The sequence below is a fragment of the Pinus tabuliformis genome, chromosome X (genome assembly GCF_031772625.1).
Source record: "Pinus tabuliformis cultivar Carrire ecotype Pingquan chromosome X, CPIR1, whole genome shotgun sequence".
In the NCBI taxonomy this organism is placed as follows: domain Eukaryota; kingdom Viridiplantae; phylum Streptophyta; class Pinopsida; order Pinales; family Pinaceae; genus Pinus; species Pinus tabuliformis.
This window is the reverse complement of record NC_142308.1, coordinates 164,397,392-164,421,886: the sequence shown is the minus strand read 5'-3', so window position 1 is coordinate 164,421,886 and position 24,495 is coordinate 164,397,392. Positions and strand designations below refer to the sequence as shown.

Below are 24,495 nucleotides of genomic sequence, written 5' to 3'. Positions count from 1 at the left end.
TTGTCCAAGTCATAACGGACAATGCTGCAAATTATGTTGCTGCTGGTAGAATGCTTATGGACAGGCATCCTACTTTATTTTGGACACCTTGTGCTGCCCATTGTATTGATTTGATGTTAGAGGACATAGGGAAAATTCCCTTTGTCAAAGATATTGTTGACTCATCAAAAAGCATCACAAAATTTATATATAATCATACATCTGTGCTTAGCTTGATGAGAAGATTCACCAACAACAAAGAGTTGGTGCGCCCCGCCATTACACGGTTTGCGACGAGTTTCATATCTCTTCAATCCCTTTTGAATTCTATGTGGGATTTGAAGAGAATGTTTCTTTCAGAGGAGTGGCGTGCTTCGTCAATGAGCCGTAAACCAGAAGGAGAGGCGGTATGCAGACTAGTTTCATACCAGGAAGACTTCTGGGCGGGAGTGCAGGAGGTGTGCGCCGTTACTGAACCTTTGGTAAAGGTTCTTCGGTTGGTTGATGGTGAGAAGCCCGCAATGGGCTATTTGTATGAAGCCATGGACAGGGCCAAAGAAGCCATTCGGTCCTACTATGATGATAAGGGAGATGATGGGTTTCAGAAACAACTCCTTCTATGGGAAGTGATTGATGAGCGATGGAACAACACACTCCATCGTCCCATTCATGCTGCTGGGCTTTTCCTGAACCCTGCATTTTCTTATGCATGTGGGTTTGATTTTGATGCTGAGGTCGTGGAAGGATTATTAACCTGTGTCCAGAAGATGGTGAGATCTCCAGAACAACGTATAGAGATCTCTAGACAAATTGAGACATATAAGATGTCAGGTGGCACATTTGGCTTTGAGATGGCTGTCACTGATAGGACGATTAAAATGCCAGGTATTTTTTAGTTTGTACTTTGTAACTTTGTTTCAAATTTCATTGTCTCTTCAAATTCCATTTTTTTCTTATGTTTATTTAAAATTTTATTTGTAATTTTGTTGTAGACGCATGGTGGAAGATGTATGGTGGCAGAGTACCCCTTTTGCAAAAGCTTGCCGTACGCATCCTCAGCCAAACATGCAGCTCCTCAGGATGTGAGCGCAATTGGAGTGTATTTGAAAAAATACACAACAAGAAGCGCAATAGGTTAACACTTAAACATTTAAAATATTGCAAATTTCCAAATAAATTTTTGAATTCATTAAAGTTTTAAACAATATTTTTTTTATAATATTAATTATTAATTATTATTTCATGAACTTTGTACAGGTTGGAGTCCCATAGACTTAATGACATGGTCTATGTCTACTACAATCTTCGATTGTGGGTGAGGCAACTAGAGAGGACACCTGATATGGAAGCCATCTCATTGGATGGGATTGACACCACTGCTGAATGGAGGGTTGAGACCGAGAGGCCTCTCATGGATCCCACTGATGATTGGTTAGTGCAGGATGAGGGGGAGGAGGAGGAGGAGGAGGAGCAGGAGCAGGAGCAGGAGGAGGAGCAGGTGGAGGAGGAGGAGCAGGAGGAGGAGGTGACACCGCCTACCCGGGCTACCACTACCACCAGTAGAGGACGTGGTCTCCGTCTACCTCAGCCTCCTGTAGCTACTACTACTAGTTCTTCAGATTCTAGAGCACGTCAGACTCCACTGCCATTTCCACCAGCACAGGCACCAGCGTCTACATCTAGAGGGAAAGAGAAAGCTGTGCCATTTTCTCACAAGAGGGGCAGAGGAAATCAATAGGATTAGACTTTCATTTTATTGTATATGACATTATGTCATTATGACATGATGAGATACATTCCCATATTTTTTGTTGATATTTTGAGGCTGAGTTGGGACTCAGGACTTACTATTCAGGACATGATTCAATGTTATGTGTGATTTTAGCGCTAGAAATGATATTAAACATCTTATATATTAGTTTTTTTATCATATTTATGTGTCAATGTATTTATTTTATGTTGTAGATGGTTTAGATATTAAAAAAATTGAAAAAAAAATGAAAAAAATGAATATTTTTGTGCCAAACGTTTTTTTCCCGCTTTTTTCCGCTTTTTTCCCGCTTTTGCCGATTTTTTCCGCTTTATTCCCGGCGCCGATTTAATCCCGCTCGCGCTTTTAACAACATTGGTCTTGACCAACTCGTTTTGGTCAAAGAGCTCTGTCCTAGTACAGCTGGTGTCAATCAAGATAAGTTTGATGATCGAAATGGAGAGGCTGTTATGCTTCTCAAACTCTCTGTGATTGATGATCAGTTACCACAAATTCCTTCCGGCAAGACAGCGGCTGAAATCTGGCAACATTTGAAGGAATTGCATGAAATATTCGACAAGAGCAGAGCTTTCTTTCTAAAGAATCAGTTGTTCTCCATCATGATAGACGAACATATGTCTTTACAGGAACATCTTAACACAATTAAAGACATTCGAGATTAGCTCGAAGCCATTGGTCAAACCATGGAGGAAGAAGATATGGTAGTCATCACTCTGAAAAGTCTACCAAAACCTTATGAGCACTTCATAGAAACACTCAACATTGCCTCCAGAGTTATGCACCAAATTCATGCAACAAGATCGTTGGAAACAGTAGTTTGGTAGTGGTGCTTCATCAGCCTCCTCAGAAAATGCTTTTGCTACCAAATATCAATCCTCTCAGTCCTTTTAGCAGAAAGGTTCTTCTCAGCCTTCTAGTCCGGCTAGGAAGAAAAATGTGCAGTGTAATTACTGTCACAAGTTCAACCACATGAAGAAAGATTAGCGACAGAGAATTGCTTCTGAACAGAAGAAGTAGCGAGGGTCTCATCAGACAGTGAATGTTGCAGAACATTCAGAGCAGACGGAATTTGCCTTTTATGCCTTTATGGCTCAGAGGTCCTCAGATCATGTCCCGGCTTCTGCCTGGCACATTGACTCTGGTGCATCACGTCATTTCTCTCACAGGCGTGACTAGTTTATTGACTTCTCATCGTTTAGTGATTTCGTGGTATTCGATGGTGGTGAGGAGTACACAGTAGTTGGCAGAGGTACAGTTCAGATCCAGTCTGGTGGGCGCACACTCATCTTCCTGAATGTGTACTATGTTCTTGGTATGGAAATTAATCTGTTGTCTGTCAGCCAGATTATGAGGAACTCTCCTCAGCTTGATGTAGTGTTCAGTGCGCACAAGTGTTCCATTATTAACAGGGAAACTCGTCTTGTGGTTGTTGTTGGCCTAGAGGATCATGGTCTATACAGGCTTCTTAACACTAGTGATTCTCCAGAAGTGGCTCTAGCAGCTCATGTCTCTCCTTTCAACACTCTGTGGCATCAGAGATATGGGCATCTAAAAATTCAGTATCTTTCTCAGCTATCTCGGGAGAGACTTGTGTCAGGGTTACTTGATATTCAGACTCAGCAGTTGGGAGTGTGCGACACCTGTCAAACTGGCAAGCAACATCGGTCTTCAGTCAAGGATGGAGAATCTTGGCGCGCATCTAAGGTACTCCAGTGAATTCATGCTGATATTTGTGGTCCTATGAATACATCTTCAGTTACTAGTTGCAAATATTTCTTGCTTATTGTAGATGATTTCAGTAGAAAGATGTGGGTGTATTTTCTAAAAAATAAATCTGATGTATTTAGTATTTTTCAGAAGTTTAAGTCCTTAGTTGAAAAAGAGTCTGGCTGTAATATCATAACTCTTAGGATAGATAATGGGGGGGAATTTTGTTCTTCTACTTTCTCCAACTTCTGTGATACCCATGGCATCAAACGCTAGTTAACCACACCCTACACTCCTCAGCAGAACAGTGTTGTCAAACGTCGCAACCGTACGTTGTTGAAATGGCTCGTTCCATGTTACAACATAGGAGTGTTTTGAACAAATTTTGGGCTGAAGCAATGTTTACTGTTGTCTATCTTCTTAACCAATCACCTACTTAGGCTATTAAGGGGAAGACTCCAGAAGAGGTTTGGTTTGGCCGTAAGCCTAAGATCAGTCACCTCAAAGTGTTTGGCTCGGTTGCATATGTTTGGATTCCAGCTGCTAAGCGCTCTAAGTTGGATTCCAAAAGCCAGAAACTCATGATGACAGGGTACAATGATCACCACAAGGCCTATAGGCTGATAGATATAAACACTGGTCGTCTTAGCTTCAGTAGGGACATAGTATTTGATGAAGACAGAGGGTTCTTTTAGTCTCCTCCTTTCTGAGCAGTGCTCTGAGGATCAGTCTCATAGTGTTCTTCTTCCGTTAGGTCCACCTGATGGGAGGGATGATGTAGCATTAGTATTTGATGATGCACTACCTGAGCTTCCTCCGGAAAATAATCCTCTTCTTGTTGCGCCTGTTGTTCCTAAGCCTCCTCTACCTACTCCTGATATTGGTTCTTCTACTCTCCGGCCTAAATGGTGGGCTAAAACTATTGGTGATCTCCGGGATAATGAGCTTCTTGAAGGTAGAACTTCCAGAAATAAGAGCAAACAACAACCTACAGTCAATTTTGCTCTTATGGCTAACCTACATAGTGTTTTTGAGCCTCAAAGCTATTCAGAGGCTAAGGGTATACCTGAGTGGGAATAGGCTATGGAAGCTGAATTCCAGAGTCTTCAGAAGAATCACACTTGGACCCTTTCTGATCTTCCTACAAGGAAGAAGCCCATTAGCTGCAAATGGGTGTATAAAGTGAAATACAAAGCTGACGGAACCCTAGACAAGTATAAGGCTCGCCTTGTTGCTCGAGGGTTCTCACAGAAGGAAGGCATAGACTATGAGGAGACCTTTGCTCCTACAACCAAGATGAGTACCATACGGCTCGTCCTTGCCTTAGCAGCTCAGTTCAGTTGGAAAGTCCATCAGATGGATGTAAAGAGTGCTTTTCTGAATGGTGATTTATAGGAAGAAGTCTACATGGCACAGCCTCCAGGATTCAAGGTTGCCGATCAAGAATAGAAAGTTTGTAGATTAGTCAAAGCACTTTATGGTCTGAAACAAGCTCCTCGAGCTTGGTACATGAAAATTGATCAGTACCTAACAGATCATGGCTTTCAGTGGAGTCCATCTGATGCAAACCTGTATATCAAGCATACTAGTGATGATATTCTTTTTGTGGTTGTCTATGTGGATGACCTTATCATTATTGGCAATTCAGCACATTTGATCCATGGGATCAAACAGGATTTGTGCAGCACTTTTGATATGACAGATTTGGGACTTCTTTATTACTGTTTGGGGGTTGAAGTCTGGCAGACTGAGAACAACATCTTTCTCTCTCAGTCCAAGTATGCCAGAAATCTTGTGGACAAGTTCAGAATGCAGGATGGCAAACCGACCACGACTCCTATGGAACTAGGGCTCAAACTTTCAGCTCAGTCATCTTCACCACTTGTGGATGAAACTTTATTCAGGCAATTAGTGGGCAGCCTCATCTACCTTACTACCACCAGACCTGATATCAGTTTTGCAGTGAGCTACATTTCACACTTCATGTCAGCTCCTAAGGCTGATCATTGGATAGCAGCGAAGCATGTGCTACATTATGTGCATGGCACTCCTGATTATGGACTTCTGTACACTCAGAGTTCAGAACCTATACTCAGTGGTTACACAGATTCTGACTAGGTCGGTTCGGTTGATGACCGTAAATCTACAGCTGGGTATGTGTTTAGTTTGGGATTTGGTGCTGTCACCTAGACTAGTAAGAAGCAGCAGGCAATGGCTCTCTCCTCGACAGAAGCAGAGTATCGGAGAGCTGTTAAGGCATCTTGTGAGGCAGTTTGGCTTCGATGTATGCTTGTGGATATGCATGTTTCCCAGGCAGGTCCTACTCCCTTGTTCTGTGATAATCAGGGAGTGCTCAAACTTGCCAAGAATCCAGTCTTCCATGAACGAACAAAGCATGTGGAAACCCATTGTCACTACATTCGACATCTTGTTGAAGACGGATCTGTTCAGTCGCTATATGTTCCCACAACGAAGCAGCTAGCAGACATCTTCACCAAGCCCCTTGGTCCTGATAAGTTTGTAAAATTCAGAGGGTCTATAGGTGTTGTAAATAGATTGAGCATTAAGGGAGGGTATTAGAATAATGCTATTTTAGTGTTTAATGCTCATTCGGATAAAATCGTCTATGATCTTATTAGCAGTTTTTTAGAAGAAACTTCTTGTTTCTATTTTTTAGTAGAAACTTGTTGTTTCTATTTCTGTAAATACATTTGTATTATTTATTGAGCTTCATTACTCATTGTAAATTAATTCAATTCATTCATTGATTAGTGCATCCATATGAATCCAAACCATTTATACAATCATAAGCAAAAGTTATCATCTATATAGAGCATCTACGGGTGCACATAACCAAAATAACATCTAGTGCAATCCATCTTTGAACCGAAAATACATCAACAAACATGCTCTAGATGGCCTCTAGCATCTAAAACAAATCATGCTATAACACATAGCTACATATCATCAAAATCATTGCCTAAATTGGGATCTTTATTATCAATATCACTGTCTAAACATTAAATATGATAGAAAAAACGTAGCATGTCAAGTGAAGATTTTGCTTGAATGATGAGTACATTTTTAGTAGGGTCCTGATAGAGGAGTTTGAAATAATCAATGCCACTAACGTCAAGGTGCATATAGGGCTTGGTGCTCTTGATTAAATACTAGTTCCATACCCTCGTACATGACAATATCCACTGGAAACATTGCAATCCCCCCAATCCTGAAAAAATCCTAAAAAATTGTTAAGTCTATTGGATTTTGAGTGAGATCTAAAATTTTACTTTCTCCATATGAAATCCAATGAGGTCAAAACCACCCGAAAACATCCTTAGTGATTCCATGGTAATGTTAAAAATTGAAGTAAAAGGATGAAAATGAAAGATAGGCTTGAATATTAGGCCGCCCCACTCAAATCTTTTTGTTTTTAAAAAATAAAATTACATTTGGAATGTCTTTGGTCAAATTGTATGGAATTGGCTAATTCGGTAAAAACCAATTTGATCCCCAAAATGGTCGTACTAGCCAGTTCCACTGGTTTCAGTCCAATTTCAATAACATTGCTGTCAACGTGGCCAAATAGTTTTGCTTACAAAATAAGCCATGTCACCCTCAATAGGCACCTAAAGGTGAGGAAATAGCTAGCAAATCTATTCTTTGCAATCTTAAGTAGTTGGAACCTTGAGTGCCATAAGAAAGTAATTGAGCCTTGTATGTCTAATGACAAATTTGATGAGTTTCTTCCCTTTCTTGTACAATGCATTAATCCATCCATAATATTTATGCTTAACAATATCATGCATCGAAAGGTTCAATGTGTCTAGGAAGCACCTATGGAGCATCCGAGAAGCACCTAGAGAGTGTTTGGTAAGCACACTTCTTGCTCCAACATCTTACGGAGTGCCACATGCTCCCTCTTTTCTTTTGTTCGGAGTGCAATTCCGAGGTAGGAGTGGCCCCTGGGAAGATGCACCTGGTAACATGACTTCAATGTCTTTTATCTAACAACACAATTCTTCTACAACTCTCCCTAGAGTGCTAATAGTGAACTATGTTTCTGTTAATATCTTGGTCACATTTTGCAATTTTACAGGTCTATGCTACTCTTTGTAGTGTTACATTGAAGCATAGAGGAGACTCAAGAAACCTAATTGAAATTCTTCGCATATACATAGTTGACTTAAATTTGGATTTTTTTAAGTATTTTTACCTTGTCAACGGCCAAGAAAGAGCTTAGTTCTAAATTTGGGCTAATAAGGCCAAGTCCAAGCATCGGTACACAACCTTGGGCATGTATTATAGGATCACAATTTTCAGGTCAACCGCATTTACCTTCCGCTACAGTTTAACAATTTGATAATGTCACATGGTTCAGGATTGAGTTCGAGTTCGAGTTCGACAACAATGATGTTCAATTCGAATTCGAATTTGGTGATGAGGTTTGCCATTAAATTCGTCCATTTACATATTTCAAATTCTCAAACTATATAAAAATATTTATAATTATTAATTATATATTAATTTATAGTTTATATCTATTTATAATTAATATATATTTTTATATATATATATATATATATATATATAAGTCACCTGACACAGGGACACGGGACACGAAGGACACAGGGATTCGAGTGTCAAACACAGACACGTTAACCCCACGGAACATGACACGTTTAAATACGTTATATATATATTAAAAATTAGATATTTCTTACTCATTCTCATTCATGATACAAATTCATTGATTCAAACATAGATCTTCATCTAGATGTAAGTTTTACAAAGTAACATTATGTATACAAATACAATTGTGACATAAACTAAGTCACCTGACACGGGGATTCGGGACACGTAGGATTCGGGATTCGTGGTGTCGGATTCGGGACACGCTGACCCCCGGAACAGGACACATTAGGACACGTTATATATTATTTTATTAAAAATATTTATATATATAATATATATTTAAAAGTATATATATATATATATATATATATATATATATATTAAAAATTAGATATTAGCATATTTCTTACACAAATTTTAATTAATGATACAAATTTATTGATTTCAAACATAGATCTTCATCTATAGCTATTAGCATGCATAGTACATACAAAATTCAAATAAATGTCAGTGGTACTGGTCACATAAATGATAAATCTATTAAAAATTTAAATCATGATTCATAATTCATAACTGAAAGACAACTTACAACTACAAGATAGTAAGATAAACACACTGACAACTGTAGTTTTCTCATTAAGTCATCAAATCAAAATCTGTTACATAGGTAGTGTTGGTGCAATGCCAATGGCAAATAGAAATAGAAAATATAAAACAACTATAGGTATACAAGCCTCAAGGCATCAATCAGCATCAGAATCAGCATCACTGTCCCCATCATCATGGTCCCCACTGCTCTCCTCTGCATCCTCCTCCTCCCTTGTATCCATAGTCGCCTCTGCATCTGCTGGTATGGAGGTTGACCCCTCTAAGTCATCAAAACTAATAGGGTCTAGCATTGGATCACCGAGATCCATGTTGGCCAATGCCAACTCAACAGTGGTGTCCAGACCCATATCATTAGGAAAGACATCCCACATCTTTGTCTTTCCCCTCAACCACTCTTCCCTCTGCCTGTAAATAAGACGAAGGTTGGTGTGCACATACACCATTGTCTCTGCCCTGGACTGCTCAAGCCTGCTCTTCTTCACAGTATGCAAATTCCCATATGTGCTCCAATTCCTCTCGCAACAAGACGATGAAGTCACCTGAGAGAGGAGCCTCATGGCTAACTGCTGAAGAGGAGGGCTTGTTGCCCCATGATTTGCCCACCAAGAGTAGGGCTTCTTAAGCCCCCTGTCTCTAATCACATCATAACCTCCAAATCGACCAGTGCCAGTGGAAAACTCTGCAAAGGCATCTTCCACCTCAGCAAGCAATGCACTATCCTGATAAATCCGCTTCAATGCCTCTTTCCTCCCCTGTGAGATTTCACCATCCATGTGAGGAGGGAATCTGCGGGAAGGTCCACCATTCAGCCACTCATGGCTGTAGTATTTGGGGTTCAATGAGTGAGCCAAACAATGTAAAGGTGTACAATTCTTGTCCCATCTGCGGACAAGAATATCATGTATGGTATCGCAGAAGGCCTCTGGTGATGTCTCATACTGGGGGCACTCACTCTGTAGAATAATGCTCCTCACAGACTCAATCATGGAATCCCATCCCTCATAAACCTCTCCTAGGATGGGTTTGTCTGTATCTGCAACTCGAAGCAAAGAGATGATAGGGTCCATGATCCGAATAATTAGATCTACCCTCTCCCACCAAGCATCATCTAGTACCGTGTCCTTCACTCTTTTAGAGGCTGCCTGATCTGTCTTTCTCCAAAAAGACCAAAACTCAGAAATAACCATGGACCCAAGAGCAGTCTTGACCTCCCTCAACCTCTTCAACATCATGAATGAAGATGCAAACTGTGTATCAGCAATCTTCAACAATGATAGATTGTTGTACTCCTTGTAGATAGTGAGGGCATTTGTATGATTTTGCACAAAGTTACGGATATGTCTTGCATCCTCAATAATGCTTCCAATCCAAAGCACATCAGAAGCAATGGATTTCAGTGCTAAGTTCAATGAATGGACAATGCAAGGTGTCCAAAACACTTGTGGATATTTAGCTTCCACAATCATGCCAGCCGCCTTGCAAACAGGTGCATTATCTGTAATGATTTGCACACAAGAATCAACACCTACCTCTTCAACAACTCTAATAAATAACTCACCCATAAATTGTGCATCCTTGTATTCGCCAAGTGTATCCACTGCTTTCAGGAAAACTGGACCATTCAAGGAAGACACCATGAAGTTGATGATTGGGTGTCGTGCTGGATCTGTCCATCCATCAGAAACAATGCTAACCCCAGATGTTGGCCATGATGCCATAATAGGCTCGAGCATTTTTTGCACCTCTTTTTTTGCCTTCGTCAACAATGTGGTTCTCAGCTTCTCTGACCCAGGAGGCACATACCCTGTTGGAGCCCCTTGAGTTAGAGCTCGGCACATCTCAACAAATAAAGGTGAACGTGCAACATTAAATGATATGAAGTTTTGATAGAAGAAGAAGGCAATGGTGAGATCAAGCTCTTCCCGTCTCTCTTTTTGGAAAATCCTGTCCATTGGACCAAGTGATCTTCTTTTTAATGCTTGTCCCCCAGTAGAAGTAGAACTCTCAAATGGAAATTTGGTGGTGGCTTTCCTCAAAAATGGAAGGGGGTCTTCATTCTTGCCCTTGGGTGCTTTTGATTTTGAAGCCAGTGCCACATGTTCCATACCAACATTGGCCTCCTTTTCCAATTCTTTTATCTTTTGTGAAGTAATAACTTTACAAGATCCAATCCCACAACCAGGTATAGCCAACAAATGTGATTTCACACGGTAATATGTGCTTTTGAAAGAAATGTTACAAAAGTTGCATTTCCATTGCACATTGCCTCCTCCCTTTCCCTTGTTGTTTGGCCCATCCTCTCTTGTGACATATTTCCACAATGGATATTTTTCATTGTCTTGAAGTCCTCTTCCCTCAACATTACTTGCAGCAGACTCTGATGATATTGGGGGAGGAAGAGCATCTCTACCCATGACATTCTTGCCCTTCCTTGCTGCCTTTGATTGAGCCATGTTACCTCAACCTGTAAAAAAAAATGAACAAACTGCTGTAGATCGATATAGATCGATACACTGACACACAAACATGTATATATACCGAGGTAGATCGATATACTGTGAGATAAGCTCTATATACAGACAATGTTGAAGCCTGAGATAATACTATTACTACCATTAACTGTAAAATTACAACATGAATGAACACTCTTCAGTTTCATGTATCTCAATCTATAATTTAACTTTGAAAAGTCTAAATATATTACGAAACTATTTACCTAAACTTAAAGATAATCACAACAAAGTTAAATTATTGTCCGCTCAAACAGTCATAAAAATGTTTGCGGTCCGCTCCTCACTGCAACAAAGCATTATGACTGTTTACAACCACACGGGTTTTTAATTTTTGCAAATCGTATCAACTGGATATGAATGAGGGGTCTAAATGTTGAACACGGATTTTTTATTTACAAAATGATTACAAATACTAAAACTTTAGAAACTAAATTTAGCATCGACTCATCTATATAGAAGCATGACAAAACGTGCGCTTTCATGGTGGCGATTGAAGGTTGTAACCGGAGGTTTTATTCTAATAGAAACTTATGCTATCTTTTCAACCGGTGATTTTAATGATGCCTGTGCGGCTGTGCCTACTTACCTGAAGTTTAAACTGGACGTTGGGCGGACTGTGGACGTTGGGTGGTCCGCTCCTCGCTGCAACAAAGCATTCCTTTGCCAACCACCTTGCAGAATGACTGAATGAGCTGAGAGGGACACCCCTTTTTAACCTAGCAGGTGTTCCGAACCCTCAAAACGAATCGCAAACCCTCAAAACGAATCGCAAAACCAGGACTCGTCATAAAAAGTCGAGACACGATTTGGAAATTCGGGCACGTTATTGGACACGACGTGCCACAATAGGACACGATGTGCCCTGCAATCCTGACACGAATCCGCATAGAATCGTGTCCGATTCGACCGATTCGCGATTCGTCAAGGGTTTTGAACGAATCCGATTTCTTAGGACATAAATGATAAATCATAATACATATTCAATGATCCAATAGGAGAATGACAAAATAGTAAGATAGTGTAGTTTTCTCATTAAGTCATCAAAATCAAAATGTGTTACATAGGTAGTGTAATGGCAATGGCAAATAGAACTAACAAATACAAAACAAGTACAAGCCTCAAGGCAGTGGGTAGCTTATGAGTTATCAATCCTCATCATCAAAATCAGCATCATTGTACTCATCATCATGGTCACCACTGTTCTCCTTTGCTGCATCCTCCTCCCTTGTATCCAAAGTCATCTCTGCATCTGCTGGTGTGGAGGATGACCCCTCTACAGTATCACCATCATCAAACGTGACAGGCTCTAGCACTAGATCATTGAGATCCAAGTTGGCCAATGCCAACTCAACACTGTTGTCCAGACCCATATCATTAGAAAAGACATCCCACATATTTGTCTTTCCCTTCAACCACTCATCGCTTTGCCTGTAAATAAGATGAAGGTTGGTGTGCACATACACCATTGTTTTTTCCCTGGACTACTCAAGACTGCTCTTCTTGACACTATACAAATTCCCATATGTGCTCCAATTCCTCTCGCAACAAGAGGATGGAGTCACTTGAGAGAGGAGCCTCATGGCTAACTGATGTAGACAAGGGCTTGTTGCCCCATGAGTTCCCCACTAAGAATAGGGATTTTTAGCCCCACTATCTCTAATCACATCATATCCCACAAATCGACTAGTGCCAGTGGAAAACTCTGCAAAGTCCTCCTCCACCTCATCAAGGGATGCTCTATCCTGAAAAATCCGCCTGAATGCATCTATCCTCCCTTGTGAGATTTCACCATCCATGTGAGGAGGGAATCTGTGGGAAGGTCCACCATTCAACCACTCATGGTTGTAGTATTTTAGGTTCAATGAGTGAGCCAAACAATGTAAAGGTGTGCAATTCTTTTCCCATCTACTGACAAGAATATCCTGTATGGTGGTGAAGAAGGCCTCTGATGATGTCTCATACTCGGGGCACTCGCTCTGTAAAATAATGCTCCTCACAGACTCAATCATGGAATCCCATCCCTCATAAACCTCTCCTGGGATGGGTTGGTCTGTATTTTCATATCGAAGCAAAGAAATGATAGGTTCCATGATCTGAATAAGTAGATCTACCCTCTCCCACCAAGCATCATCTAAAACTCTGAAATAACCATGGCCCCAAGAGCGGTCTTGACCTCCCTCAACCTCTTCAACATGATGAATGAAGAGGCAAATCGTGTATCCGCAACTAAGTTGCAGGAAATGGTTTGTTTCTGGCCGGAAACGAAACAGAAACGAGGAAACTCGTACTGTACGGCTTGGAAACTTGTTTCTGGTTGTACTAGCTCGTTTCTCGAGGAGGAAATGTGGCCAGTACGGCCGAAAACGAGTTTCCAGGTCGTATGACGGAGTTTCCTCTTCTAACTTGACTTTTTCTTGTATTTTTTTTTATTTTTCGCTTCTAATTTTTTATTGGGTGACTAAAATATCTTTTGGATGCTTCTGGATGTCTCTCAAGTTATAAAAAAGAGGATTTTTTTAGTGGGGTAGCCTATGGCCCTAGTGTTGATATGCAGTTCATGGTAATGTTAAATTCTTAAAGTAAAAGTGACATTCTCTTTTATTTTTCATTTTTATCCTTTTACTTGAATTTTTAACATTACCATGAAATGACTCAGGATGTTTGAGAGTGGTTTCACCCTCATTTGACTTCATATGGAGAAAGTAGAATTTTAGATCTCACTCAAAATCTAGCAGACTTATCTGTTTTTCAGGATTTGAGGATTGGGGGGATTGCAATGTTTCCATTGGATTTTGTCATGTACTAGGGTAGGGAACTTGTATTTAATCAAGAGAACCAAGCCCTCTATGCAAGGGAGACTCCCAATAATCAAGAGCACGTAGGGTACTAGGGCATGGAACTTGTATTTAATCAAGAGCACTAAGGTCATTCGACTATGTAGGAGGAGACTCCCAATCAAGCACGAGACAAGAAATTAGAAATTTCTCGTGGCTGATTTTGGATATTGCTATTTTCATTATGTGATCATTCATGAGTAAATGTGATGTAAATTTAGAGACTTGTAGTTTATACATTGACAATTGACAATTTAATCGTAATGTAATAAATTAGAATGTATCATATATGCTTTTATGATTGCACATATTTCTTAAATTTCCATATATATATATATATTGTGTTTCCTTGTTTCCAAAATTTGAGGGGTCACGTTTCGTACCCGTGCCTGTTTCGGAAACTCGTACCTGTTTTCTCGTTTCGTGCAACTTAGATCCGCAATCTTCAACAATGATAGATTGGTGTACTCCTTGTAGACAGTGAGGGCATTTGTATGATTTTGTACAAAGTTGCGGATATGCAGTGCATCCTTAATAATGCTTCCAATCCAAAGCACATCAGAAGCAATAGATTTAAGTGCTAAGTTTAATGAATGGACAATGCAAGGTGTCCAAAACACTTGTGGATGTTTAGCTTCCATGATCATGCCAGTAGCCTTGCAAACATGTGCATTATCAGTAATGATTTGCACACAAGAATCAACACCTACATCTTTAATAACTTTAATAAACAACTCACCCATATATTGTGCATCCTTGTATTGTCCAAGTGCAACCATTGTTTTCAAGAAAACTAGACCGTTCAAGGAATACACCATGAAGTTGATGAGTGGGTGTCGTGCTAGATCTGTCCATCTATCAAAAACAATGCTAACCCCAGATGTTGGCCATGTTGTTTTAATAGGCTCAAGCATGTTTACCACCTCTTCTTTTATCTTCGTCAACAATGTGGTTCTAAACTTCTCTGACCCAGGAGGCACATAACTTGATGGAGCCCCTTGAATTAGAGCTTGGCACATCTCAATAAATAGAGGTGAGCATGCAACATTAAAGGATATGAAGTTTGATAGAAAAAAATGTAATGGTGAGATCAAGCTTTTTCCGTTTCTCTTTCTAAAAAATCTTGTCCGTTGGACCAAGTGCAATTACCTTTCTTTTTGCTACTTGTCCCCCAATAGAACTCTCAAATGGGAATTTGGCGCTACTTTTCCTCAAGAATGGAAGGGGGTCATCATTCTTGTTTTTTTTTTAAATTTTGTAGCCACATTTTCCATACCAACATTGGCCTCTCTTTCCATTTCTTTCTTCTTTGGTAAAGGCACCTTTTTACATGCTGCAATTCCAGAACTTGGTAAAGCCAACAAATGAGCTTTCACACAGTAATATGCAGTGTTCCACGGGGACGCGTCCCCCAGGGTCGGGTGCGCGCACCCCTCGCACCCCACGCACCCGGGACGGGGAGTCTCTTGGGGGTGCGTTTCCCCACGCACCCTTTTTGGGGAGTCTGGGGGAGACGCAAGGGGGTGCGTTTCCCCAGTGTGGGAGTCTAGACTCCCCAAAAAGGGTGCTTCTGGGCGTCCCCCTTCAGTGTGGGAGTCTAGACTCCCCAAAAAGGGTGCGCCTGGGCGTCCCCCTTTAAATTTGTCTAATAAGACTAAAAAATTCAAAAATCAAAACCATTAATTTTTTTTTTTAAACTAAATAACTAAAACTTAAAAGTCTAAAAAAAAATTAAAATTAAAACTAAATAACTAAAACTTAAAATCCTAAATCTTAAAGTTAAAAGCTCATTTCATTTCAACCCAAAGTCATTTCCATTTCACTCTTAACTATTTTTGAGTTTGAACTTTGAAACTTTGAGTTATATAGATTTAGTGTTCAAACTTTGAAAATATACTAGTATGTTTTGCTTTCAATTTAGATTCTAGAATGATGAATGATGAATTTAGTTTTTAAATCAATGTAGATTGTAGAATGATGAACCATTGAATGGTGAATGATATCGATCAATGTATTTGAATATTTTATTATTGATTTTTATTTTTGTTTTCTGAATCTCATGGTATGTATGAATAATAACTAATTCAATAATGAGACTTGTCACTTGAGTATGTCATATGAATGATGTATGTATCAAAATGAATGATGAGGATCGATCAATGATTCAAATTTCAATTGTCTATTTAATATTTTTATGCTTTCATTATTGAATAGTGAACAATGAATATGAACTTGAATTTTACATATATATATATATAGTATATACACCTCGACGACTCCCCGCACCCCCGAAATTTCCCTAAAATTTGAGGGTACTCCCACACGTCCCCCCTGTGCGTCTCCCCGCACCCGCGTCTCCCCACACTGGAGTCTTGGTGGAACATTGGTAATATGTGCTCGTGAAATTAGCGTTGCAATCGCTGCATTTCCAACTCACATTGCCTCCTCCCTTCACCTTGCTACTTGGCCCTTGCTCTCTTGTGACATTTTTCCACAAGAGATATTTGTTATCTTGAGGAGGATTTCTTCCCTCAATATTTGAAGTTGTTGCAACCCCACTTGCAAAAGAGGGAACACTTGCAGCAGATCCTGATGAAATTGAGACAGGAGGGCCATCTCCAATGGGGACATTCTTCCCCTTCCTTTTCCCCTTCCCTATTGCCTTTGATTGAGCCATGAATGCTGTAAAAACAAAAAAACAAAAAATGCACAAATTTGTAAAAGAAATGCACATGCAAACTGTTGTAATAAAAATGCAAGCGAAATAGAAAGAAAATGCACTTACTTGTTGCTTGAATCTCCTTGAAAATACTCACACATCCTTTGCTCTTTGCTCTCACACACCCACAACAAACAAAAAAGGTGAATGTGAAATTAGAATGGCCAAATCGGCCTTTTAACACTGCGCAGAGGTCCAAATTTCGAGATTCGTGTCCCAGAATCGGGACATGATCAGAAGGACACGAATCCAACCGAATCTTGTCCGATTTGCCTGATTCGGGACACGATGGGCCAGGGGGACGAGTCTGGTTTCATTATATATATATATATATATATATATTTCACAGATGCAACAATGTATATTCTATATGAGGAATATACGTACACTATCAACATATGTCTTGTCACTTGCGGGAATTGAACTTGGGTGGGAGCATTCCATTCCTTCCTCCCAACCACTAGGATAAACCCAATATACACACACACACAAGATTTGTTAATTTATAATTATATATTATAAATTTATATGTGAGATTTTAGAACCGTAACTTGTAACACAAATTTGTAACTCACATGTGATTTGGACACGTAACCCGAATCTGTAACCGTAACCTGTAATGCAGATCCTTAACTTGCATGTGACTTGGCCCATAACCCAAATTGGTTTGTGCAAACCTGTTCACTGAGGGTTATTGATACTTTTCACTAGTTTTGACGGCAATTTTGATACTTTTCATCATCGAAACTGACACGATGGACAAACAATATTAACTAGTTTTGACAGCAATTTTGTGATCAAAATGTGTGTTGGGGGGTGCACACGGTTAAACTGAATCAACCAATCTGAACAAACTTAATGAAATTTTTTGAGGTTTGTCGAATTTTGAACCTCAAGGTTCGGGTCCGGCGAAACCTGTGACATACTTTAATATATACCTAGGCTTTTAGTAATAAGCCCCATTGGCTTTCATGGCTCAAGCAGACAAAAGAGACTTTTATTCTATAATGGCAGAAGGAAATGAACCTAGAGGGGGCCATCTGGATGGGTGGAATAAGGATAATGCCAAAATCAAAACCAAGCTTTTGAATGGAGCATCCTTCATTCTTCTCAATATTTATAACCCTTCATGCTTTTCACATTTTGTTGACTCTTGAAAATGGACCTGACTGGTGGTTCCGAAATGTCGACTATAATACCTAAATCAGTGGATCTTCCTATATCAGTGGACAATCCCAACCACAGAAATCTTAAAAAAACAAGCTTTTCCATATTGAAATTTGATATAACAAAACAGTCTACTAAGAGGAAACTCAAATTCGCTGAAGAAGTCTGAATGGAAATAAACACAGCAAAACATCATATATATGTGTGTGTAATTTTTTTTGCAAATAAGTTAATAATGCATTATCTTGCAAGAAAAAAATAATAATGTGACACATAAATGACATTTTAGAAGGAAAACTGTGTCTATATTAACTCTCATAGATGATTACATGATTCAAATCCAAAATTATCCTTTATAGATGAGACTGTACGTCCAAGATTCAAAAACTGGCCTTTATACAAGAGACTTTACATCCAAAATCAGTTTTTATACATGCCTATATGTGCTGAAAAAGAAATAAAACAGGAGCTAATGACAAGTGTAATTACATATCTTATAACCCTCGTCCTCATCTTCACTAGCAAAAATAGAGCAAGGTTCTTTTTTAGCAGATTTTTAACAGAACTAGAGCGTGGATTGATTAAAGATAAATTAATTTGTGGAGTGATTAGAGATAAAATTTAGTGATTAAAAACAAAATAATAATAATAATGGCCATAGAAGAGCCCCACAACCTTCTTGGGTGCTTGAGTGAGCCCTAAGAAGCAAAAAGTCACCGAAAAAAGGGCAAATTTGGGCTGAAATGGGGCAGTTTTTGATCGAAACACCACCAAAACATTTAGGCAGAGTTTCGGTGGCATTTTCAAATCAGGGAATGCCACTCGGGGCTTTCAGTTGCATTTTGGCGGCATTTCGGGTACTGGTACGGCACGAAACATCGGGTTCCTAGACGTTTCATGCAAACATAGATCAAATCATGTCTACCAGCATACACAAGTAAACAATACAATAGGAGAAATTTGTGCTTTCCAGAGCGCATCTGCCTTTGATTACTGTGATTTTAACTTCAGAGATTACTATCAGTTTTTGAATATTGGAACACTTTCATTTGAATGTGGAATCATACGTCTCAACGTCAATTGCTTGATATGGAAGATGCCATAATATGTTTAACCGAAAAAGTGGACTGATTTCCTTTCACATTTCTTGCAGATTGTGCACTGCCTTTGCCGAGCTGTTAATTTGGATGCAAGGCTGTCAAGGTTTGAGGAGCGATCAAGACAAGTGCAAATCAATGATGAGAGCCTCTGTGACTGTTGCCACTCTCGTCTTGGTACCAAGTTATTTGCAATGTATCCAAATGATTCAGTGGTCTGTTATAAGGTGCCTTCATTGAACTTTTTTCTCTTCCTTTCTCAGAATAAATAAGAGTATGTCCTTGCAGTTTGTAAATCGGCTAAGTTTCGTCTCATTTTACTGTGCTTTTTGCGTGTCTTTTTTTGTTTTGATGTCAGTTTTTGGCGTGTCCTTTTGTGTTCAATTTTGCTCTTCTTTTCTGTTGATCCTGCTGTTTGGGTGATAGTGTTTCAAGCGTTATGGAGAGCACATTTGCCCTGTCACTGGCCGTGATTTCGAGAAGAATGCCATGTTCAAGCCAAGTTGGCTTGTTAGAATGAATGAAAACAATTCTGGAATTTGAAGAAATAGTTCATCCGGGTAAAATAACAGTTCAACAGATTGTCCGGACAATGGATAAGTTCTTTGGGGTCACATATGCTCATGCTAATCTGTCACAGCAGGTGTTTTTTTGGCTAGAGTTCAATTGTATGAGATTTAATTTATAACAGATTTATCGAAAACATCAAAAGGAGCTAAGCATTAAACGTATGAAAAATTTTGGTTCGCACTTGATGTAGTGAGGCCCAGGCCCCCCGCATAAATGTCCGAGGTTTCTTATGATTTAAACATATTGAATGTTCCATGCACATTAGTGCAAACGTGTACAAATAATTTTACGTGCTTCGAGATGCACGTTGAATGTATTCTATGGCATATGCCACCCATAATCAAGCTCTCTTTTCCTTTTGAGCTCTTGGAAAATATGTGTTTTGGTGTAGATCGCCGCAAATATGTAATGAGACTGATATGACACTGACGTAAGTTCAAAGACATTGACATACTGACTTTTCGTTAATTCATTATTTCAGTATCCAAAGTTAATATCAGTGTATTATATGTAAGAGAACCGTCTATTGTATTAATTTCATTGTCAAATGTTCTTTATGTATCATATTTCCTCGAGCACTGAACATTGCGATGCTAATTCTTTCTGGGTTGCTATGTAATTTCATGTAACTTAAATTTTCCTATTGAACTCGATCAATCTTGTTCAAATAAGTACTTGAGATTTTTTATTATTTTTAGAACCTCAACATTTCAGGATATTTGATTTCACAAACTAAAGTTTAAACTTCGACAAGGGAGTTCACATTATCTTTATGGAGGAGGGCACACAAGGGACCTAATAAGCACAGATTTTAAGATCATAAGGTGAAAAAGTCAAGGGCGGGACTTCAATGATGCATTACTTGAGGAGAAAGTGAAGTTGTGAACTGAAGTGAACATTTGCTGTACATTGATAGCCAATGTTGAGCTCTAGTTTTCCTGGACTGCTGACACATGAACATATGTATCTCATACAGATACTGCCTATAAGAAGAGTTTTTTGAATATGTTATCCATGGATTTTCGTGGATGCTATGTTTCTTTCATAATTTGGGCTCATTGATACACTTTATGGTGGTTTTTATAATGTTTTATGCATGGCTAATTAGTTGTTATTTACTATGTTGAGGAGAAGCATAAAGGGAATATATGGGTAATGGAAAATCCAACCAGTGGGTATGACCATGCCTGGTTAGGCATGAAATCTCTTCTTGGTTTTGCCTTGGATAATGACACTGGTGGAACCACAAGAAAAACACCATCTTTGGAGTGGCAAGGAGCATAAATGGGAAGGACCATTGGAGTATGTATTTTATGGAATATTGGATCTGGACATAAATCCTTTTCATATTAGTAATAATTGGAAGTCATAATCCAGTCTCTCAAAATCATATGCCCATTACGTCAAACTGAGTCTAATAATATATAAAATTTGAATTAGAGATACAAGACAAATCATATGCCCATTACGTTAAACCGAGTCTAATAATATATAAAATTTGAATTAGAGATACAAGACAGAGAGGACATACATCTAATTCGAATGCTTCACTTTAAATAAATCAATAAAGATATTTCTACTGTCATCCGCCCCTTCATCATTAATTGATCCCTCTTATGAAATGTGTGTCACTATTATTTCATTTGTAAAAACTCTTCAATTCGACTATAACTTTATAGTGTAACTTTTGAATCTTCATCATTACTCTCTTGTCATATTTACCTTGCTCAATTCATTAGTGTTCAACTCACTATAATGTAAAAATGATTTTGTTTTGTTTTGTTTGCTAGGTTATGTGAGTCTTGAGATGAATGGCATGCCTAACTTGTGTCTTGAGTAGCTGCGACTCAAGGTCATCCAAGCCATCAACTGTGGAGTGTACAAATGATTTTTAGATATACATAGACAAATGCTTTATTTTTTTTAACATACCCGAGTGATACATAAAAAATAGACAAATGACCAAACAATCCATTTTTTTCTTTTAACCATGGTAGATCAATAAATCATTGAAGTAATTTGGGCGAGGCCCAAGATCAAACCTAGTCACTGTTGAGAAACCAATATGCTTGTAAATTAGGGTTGATTTCTCTTTCATGATAATTACTTGTGAATGTTTGTTGTCTTTTTATTAAAATTTATGTTTTCTTCTTCATCAAGCAATTACCAAAAGTACAAAACATGAAAATCACAAGAAACAAAGAACACAAAGATGTAAGCTCCAAGCCAGGGAAAAGTGAGATATCCATGATCCAAGATCAAAACCAAGACTGCCACAAAGGCCCAAGTCAGCCCTCCTTCATTCCATGTCTATCATTCCATGTTTGTCAAATCTCAGAAATTTGGTCAACCCCTGAAATTTTGGGCCTGCAATACCATAGTTGTCTTAGGAACTCGCACATGTGAACATAAATTAAGGCAGAAACAGAAATATTTCTTTTTCCTTAGACTTTGATCTCTCTCTTTTTTTACTTCGTCGTTGAAATTCTTCTTTTCTTGGCGCAGAAATGGAAGTGTCGAGTGCTCTAATGAGGTTGAATGCTCTCTATATATAGACATCCAAGACGTCGAATAGATGTCTTACTAGAGCGACTTATTTAGGCAAGGTTGACGTGGCTTTGTGGGTGACAATATGACTCTTTTTGACCCATTTTTTTCTTACAAATAGTCCAAATCAGACTTTGACTCAAGTACATTTGTTTGACTCAAATAACCCTACAAACGTGAAAAACATGCTTTGACTAATAATAATAAGAATAAGATTTTTTATTTATTTTTACATGAACTACATATTGATACGAGTATAATGATAATTATGAAGGCCAAACCTAATTACATTTTCAACACTCCCTTTTAACTAGGGAGGTATTCATAATGACTAAACATGATACCAGGATACTCTCAAATTGAAATACTATCATAAGAAGATTTTGGATTGATAAGTATCATAATCATCATGACCAACATTGTCAAACATAGTAAGGCCTTGAAAACAAGCTTTATCTCTCCACTAGATCATAGAACAATGTTGGAAAGCATAAATTTGGACATCATACCCCATCCAAATGTTCACTAGGTATGCCCTCACAAGACTATTATTATCTTGGATATCACCCATCCTCAAAGAATATTGGTCCTCAGGACTACTCTTATCTTGTATATGTTGGAGAATGTAACTAGTTTAGGTCTTTATAATGACCTTTGCAAACATGACATTGTATATTTTTTATATAAAAAGAAAAAGAATTTTTATTTGTAAAAGCTTGGGTTTCATCTAGGTTAAAACATGTTCTTCATGCTTCTAGGGCTTTCTAGGTCAAAGATTTTTTTTTGTCATGTATTATAGTCCCATTTGGACTGTTTGTAACAAAAGAAAAAAAAAAATTTGAGTCAAGAAAGCTAATTTATCCTCCAAGATCAAGTTGGCCCAGTCATGATGAAGTCATCCTAAAGAAGGCTATTTGACCCCTCGAAAAGGCTATAAATAAGGACTTTGACTCATTTGAAGCACTCACTCCCTCAAGTTTGATGTGCAATAGCGAAGAAGGAAGAAGAGCTAGGAAGGTAAGAAGAAGAGGAAGAAGTCGAAGGAAGGATGATCTCTTGGTTAAACACCCTTTTTTTGTCCACACGTGCGACATTGTCTAGGGTTTCACGGCAAGTTGCAGGGGTTGAGGTTACAAGCCGAAATTGTAGACTCAAGTTGCAAGGCCGAGATTTTAAGTTGAAGTTGCTTGGACCAAGTTTTACTTTTGTTGACTTTGGAAGAAATTGGTTCATTTGGAAGAGATCTTGCTAGTGCACTAACTTGGTGCTTGGGAGGATTTTTGGCTTTGGTCTTTAAGTCATGGAAGTCTCATTTTGAATTGATTCTATAAGAAGAGAAGTATTATTTCTGGGTTTTTCCCTTGGAGGGGTTTTGCCCTAGCTTGGAACCTCTATCTTGTGTACTTTGTGTCTTTGTGATCTTCATGGTTTTAGTAATTGCTTTATTAGGGGAATTTTGAGATTTAAAATGGGCCTCCTAAGAAAATTGTACAACCAAAATACACTTTATAAGAACCAATATGATTCAATATTGTGATGTCAACCATCAGGGATGATTCACCATTTTTGGAGCAAAAAAATAACAGGATTAAAAAATAATAAAATAATAAAACCATTGTTTCAACTATGTCTTTCAACTTATCTTCGTAAGGTTTTACTCAAATTTCAAGCGAGAGTACTCGTTAAATGCAAAATTTAATTCATCATCCAAGAAGTACCCATGTTGCATACTTTCGATGGACTTTGCTACACAAAAAATGAAAAATACATGAAAATACGTTATTGCAATCACGTTTTTCATGTATCATTTTTCGTATAACAGGGTCCATCAAAAGTATGCAACATGGGTACTCCCTGGATGATGAATCAAGTTTTGCATCCAACAAGTGTTTTTGCTCGAAATTTGAGTAAACCCATAGGAAGATAAGTTGAAAAAATAGTTTCTTTTTTATTGTTTTCTTTTTTTCCTCTAAAATTTGATGATGTAATGTAATTTTATTTTATTGTTTCTACTATTATTTTATAATTTGCAAGGAGACCCATTTTAGACCTCAAAATTCTCCTATTTCGATGAACAAGAAATAATAAGTAATAAAAGGCCAACTAATATCACAAGTAATTATCAAGCAAGGAAAATCAACTATAATTTATAAGTCTCCATTTTCCAACATGGGTTCAGAGCATAGGTGTAGGAAGGAGAGTGGAGATCACATCTTAGTTGGTACTTTCTTCTTAATGGCAAGGATTATGAAGAAGGGTTTCAAGTTTCTTGGTAACCTCATTATAACTTTCAAAGAATGCATCTTGAAGATCATCTCCAAGCTAGCAAAAAGAAGTGATGGATGGA

At 38.5% G+C, this 24,495-nt stretch overlaps 2 protein-coding genes across 2 annotated transcripts in view; both read left to right on the top strand.

Moving 5' to 3' along the window:
• The window catches only part of LOC149138970 (Vacuolar sorting protein 39), a 286,222-nt gene extending 266,127 nt beyond the window's left edge, over positions 1–20,095 (top strand). Inside the window, exons 13-14 of the mRNA XM_089446209.1 lie at positions 19,088–19,258; positions 19,458–20,095. Of these exons, the coding sequence (XP_089302335.1) occupies positions 19,088–19,258; positions 19,458–19,574 (288 nt within the window). The 3' untranslated portion in view covers positions 19,575–20,095. The remainder of the gene's footprint in view (positions 1–19,087; positions 19,259–19,457) is intronic.
• LOC149138971 (uncharacterized) lies at positions 360–19,039 on the top strand. The gene is made up of 4 exons (XM_089448360.1): positions 360–864; positions 972–1,113; positions 1,237–1,504; positions 18,863–19,039. The coding sequence occupies exons 1-4, from the start codon at positions 360–362 to the stop codon at positions 19,037–19,039; spliced, it is 1,092 nt and encodes a 363-aa protein (XP_089304486.1).
• Positions 20,096–24,495: the final 4,400 nt, after the last annotated feature.

Bases quoted from the DNA above. Each gene is read 5' to 3' on its own strand.
- LOC149138971 (XM_089448360.1), top strand. From the start codon at position 360: ATGAGCCGTAAACCAGAAGGAGAGGCGGTATGCAGACTAGTTTCATAC. The intron at 865-971 runs GTATTTTTTAGT...ATTTTGTTGTAG, and splicing joins TAGGACGATTAAAATGCCAG to ACGCATGGTGGAAGATGTAT. The intron at 1,505-18,862 runs GTGACACCGCCT...CATGTCTACCAG, and splicing joins AGGAGGAGCAGGAGGAGGAG to CATACACAAGTAAACAATAC.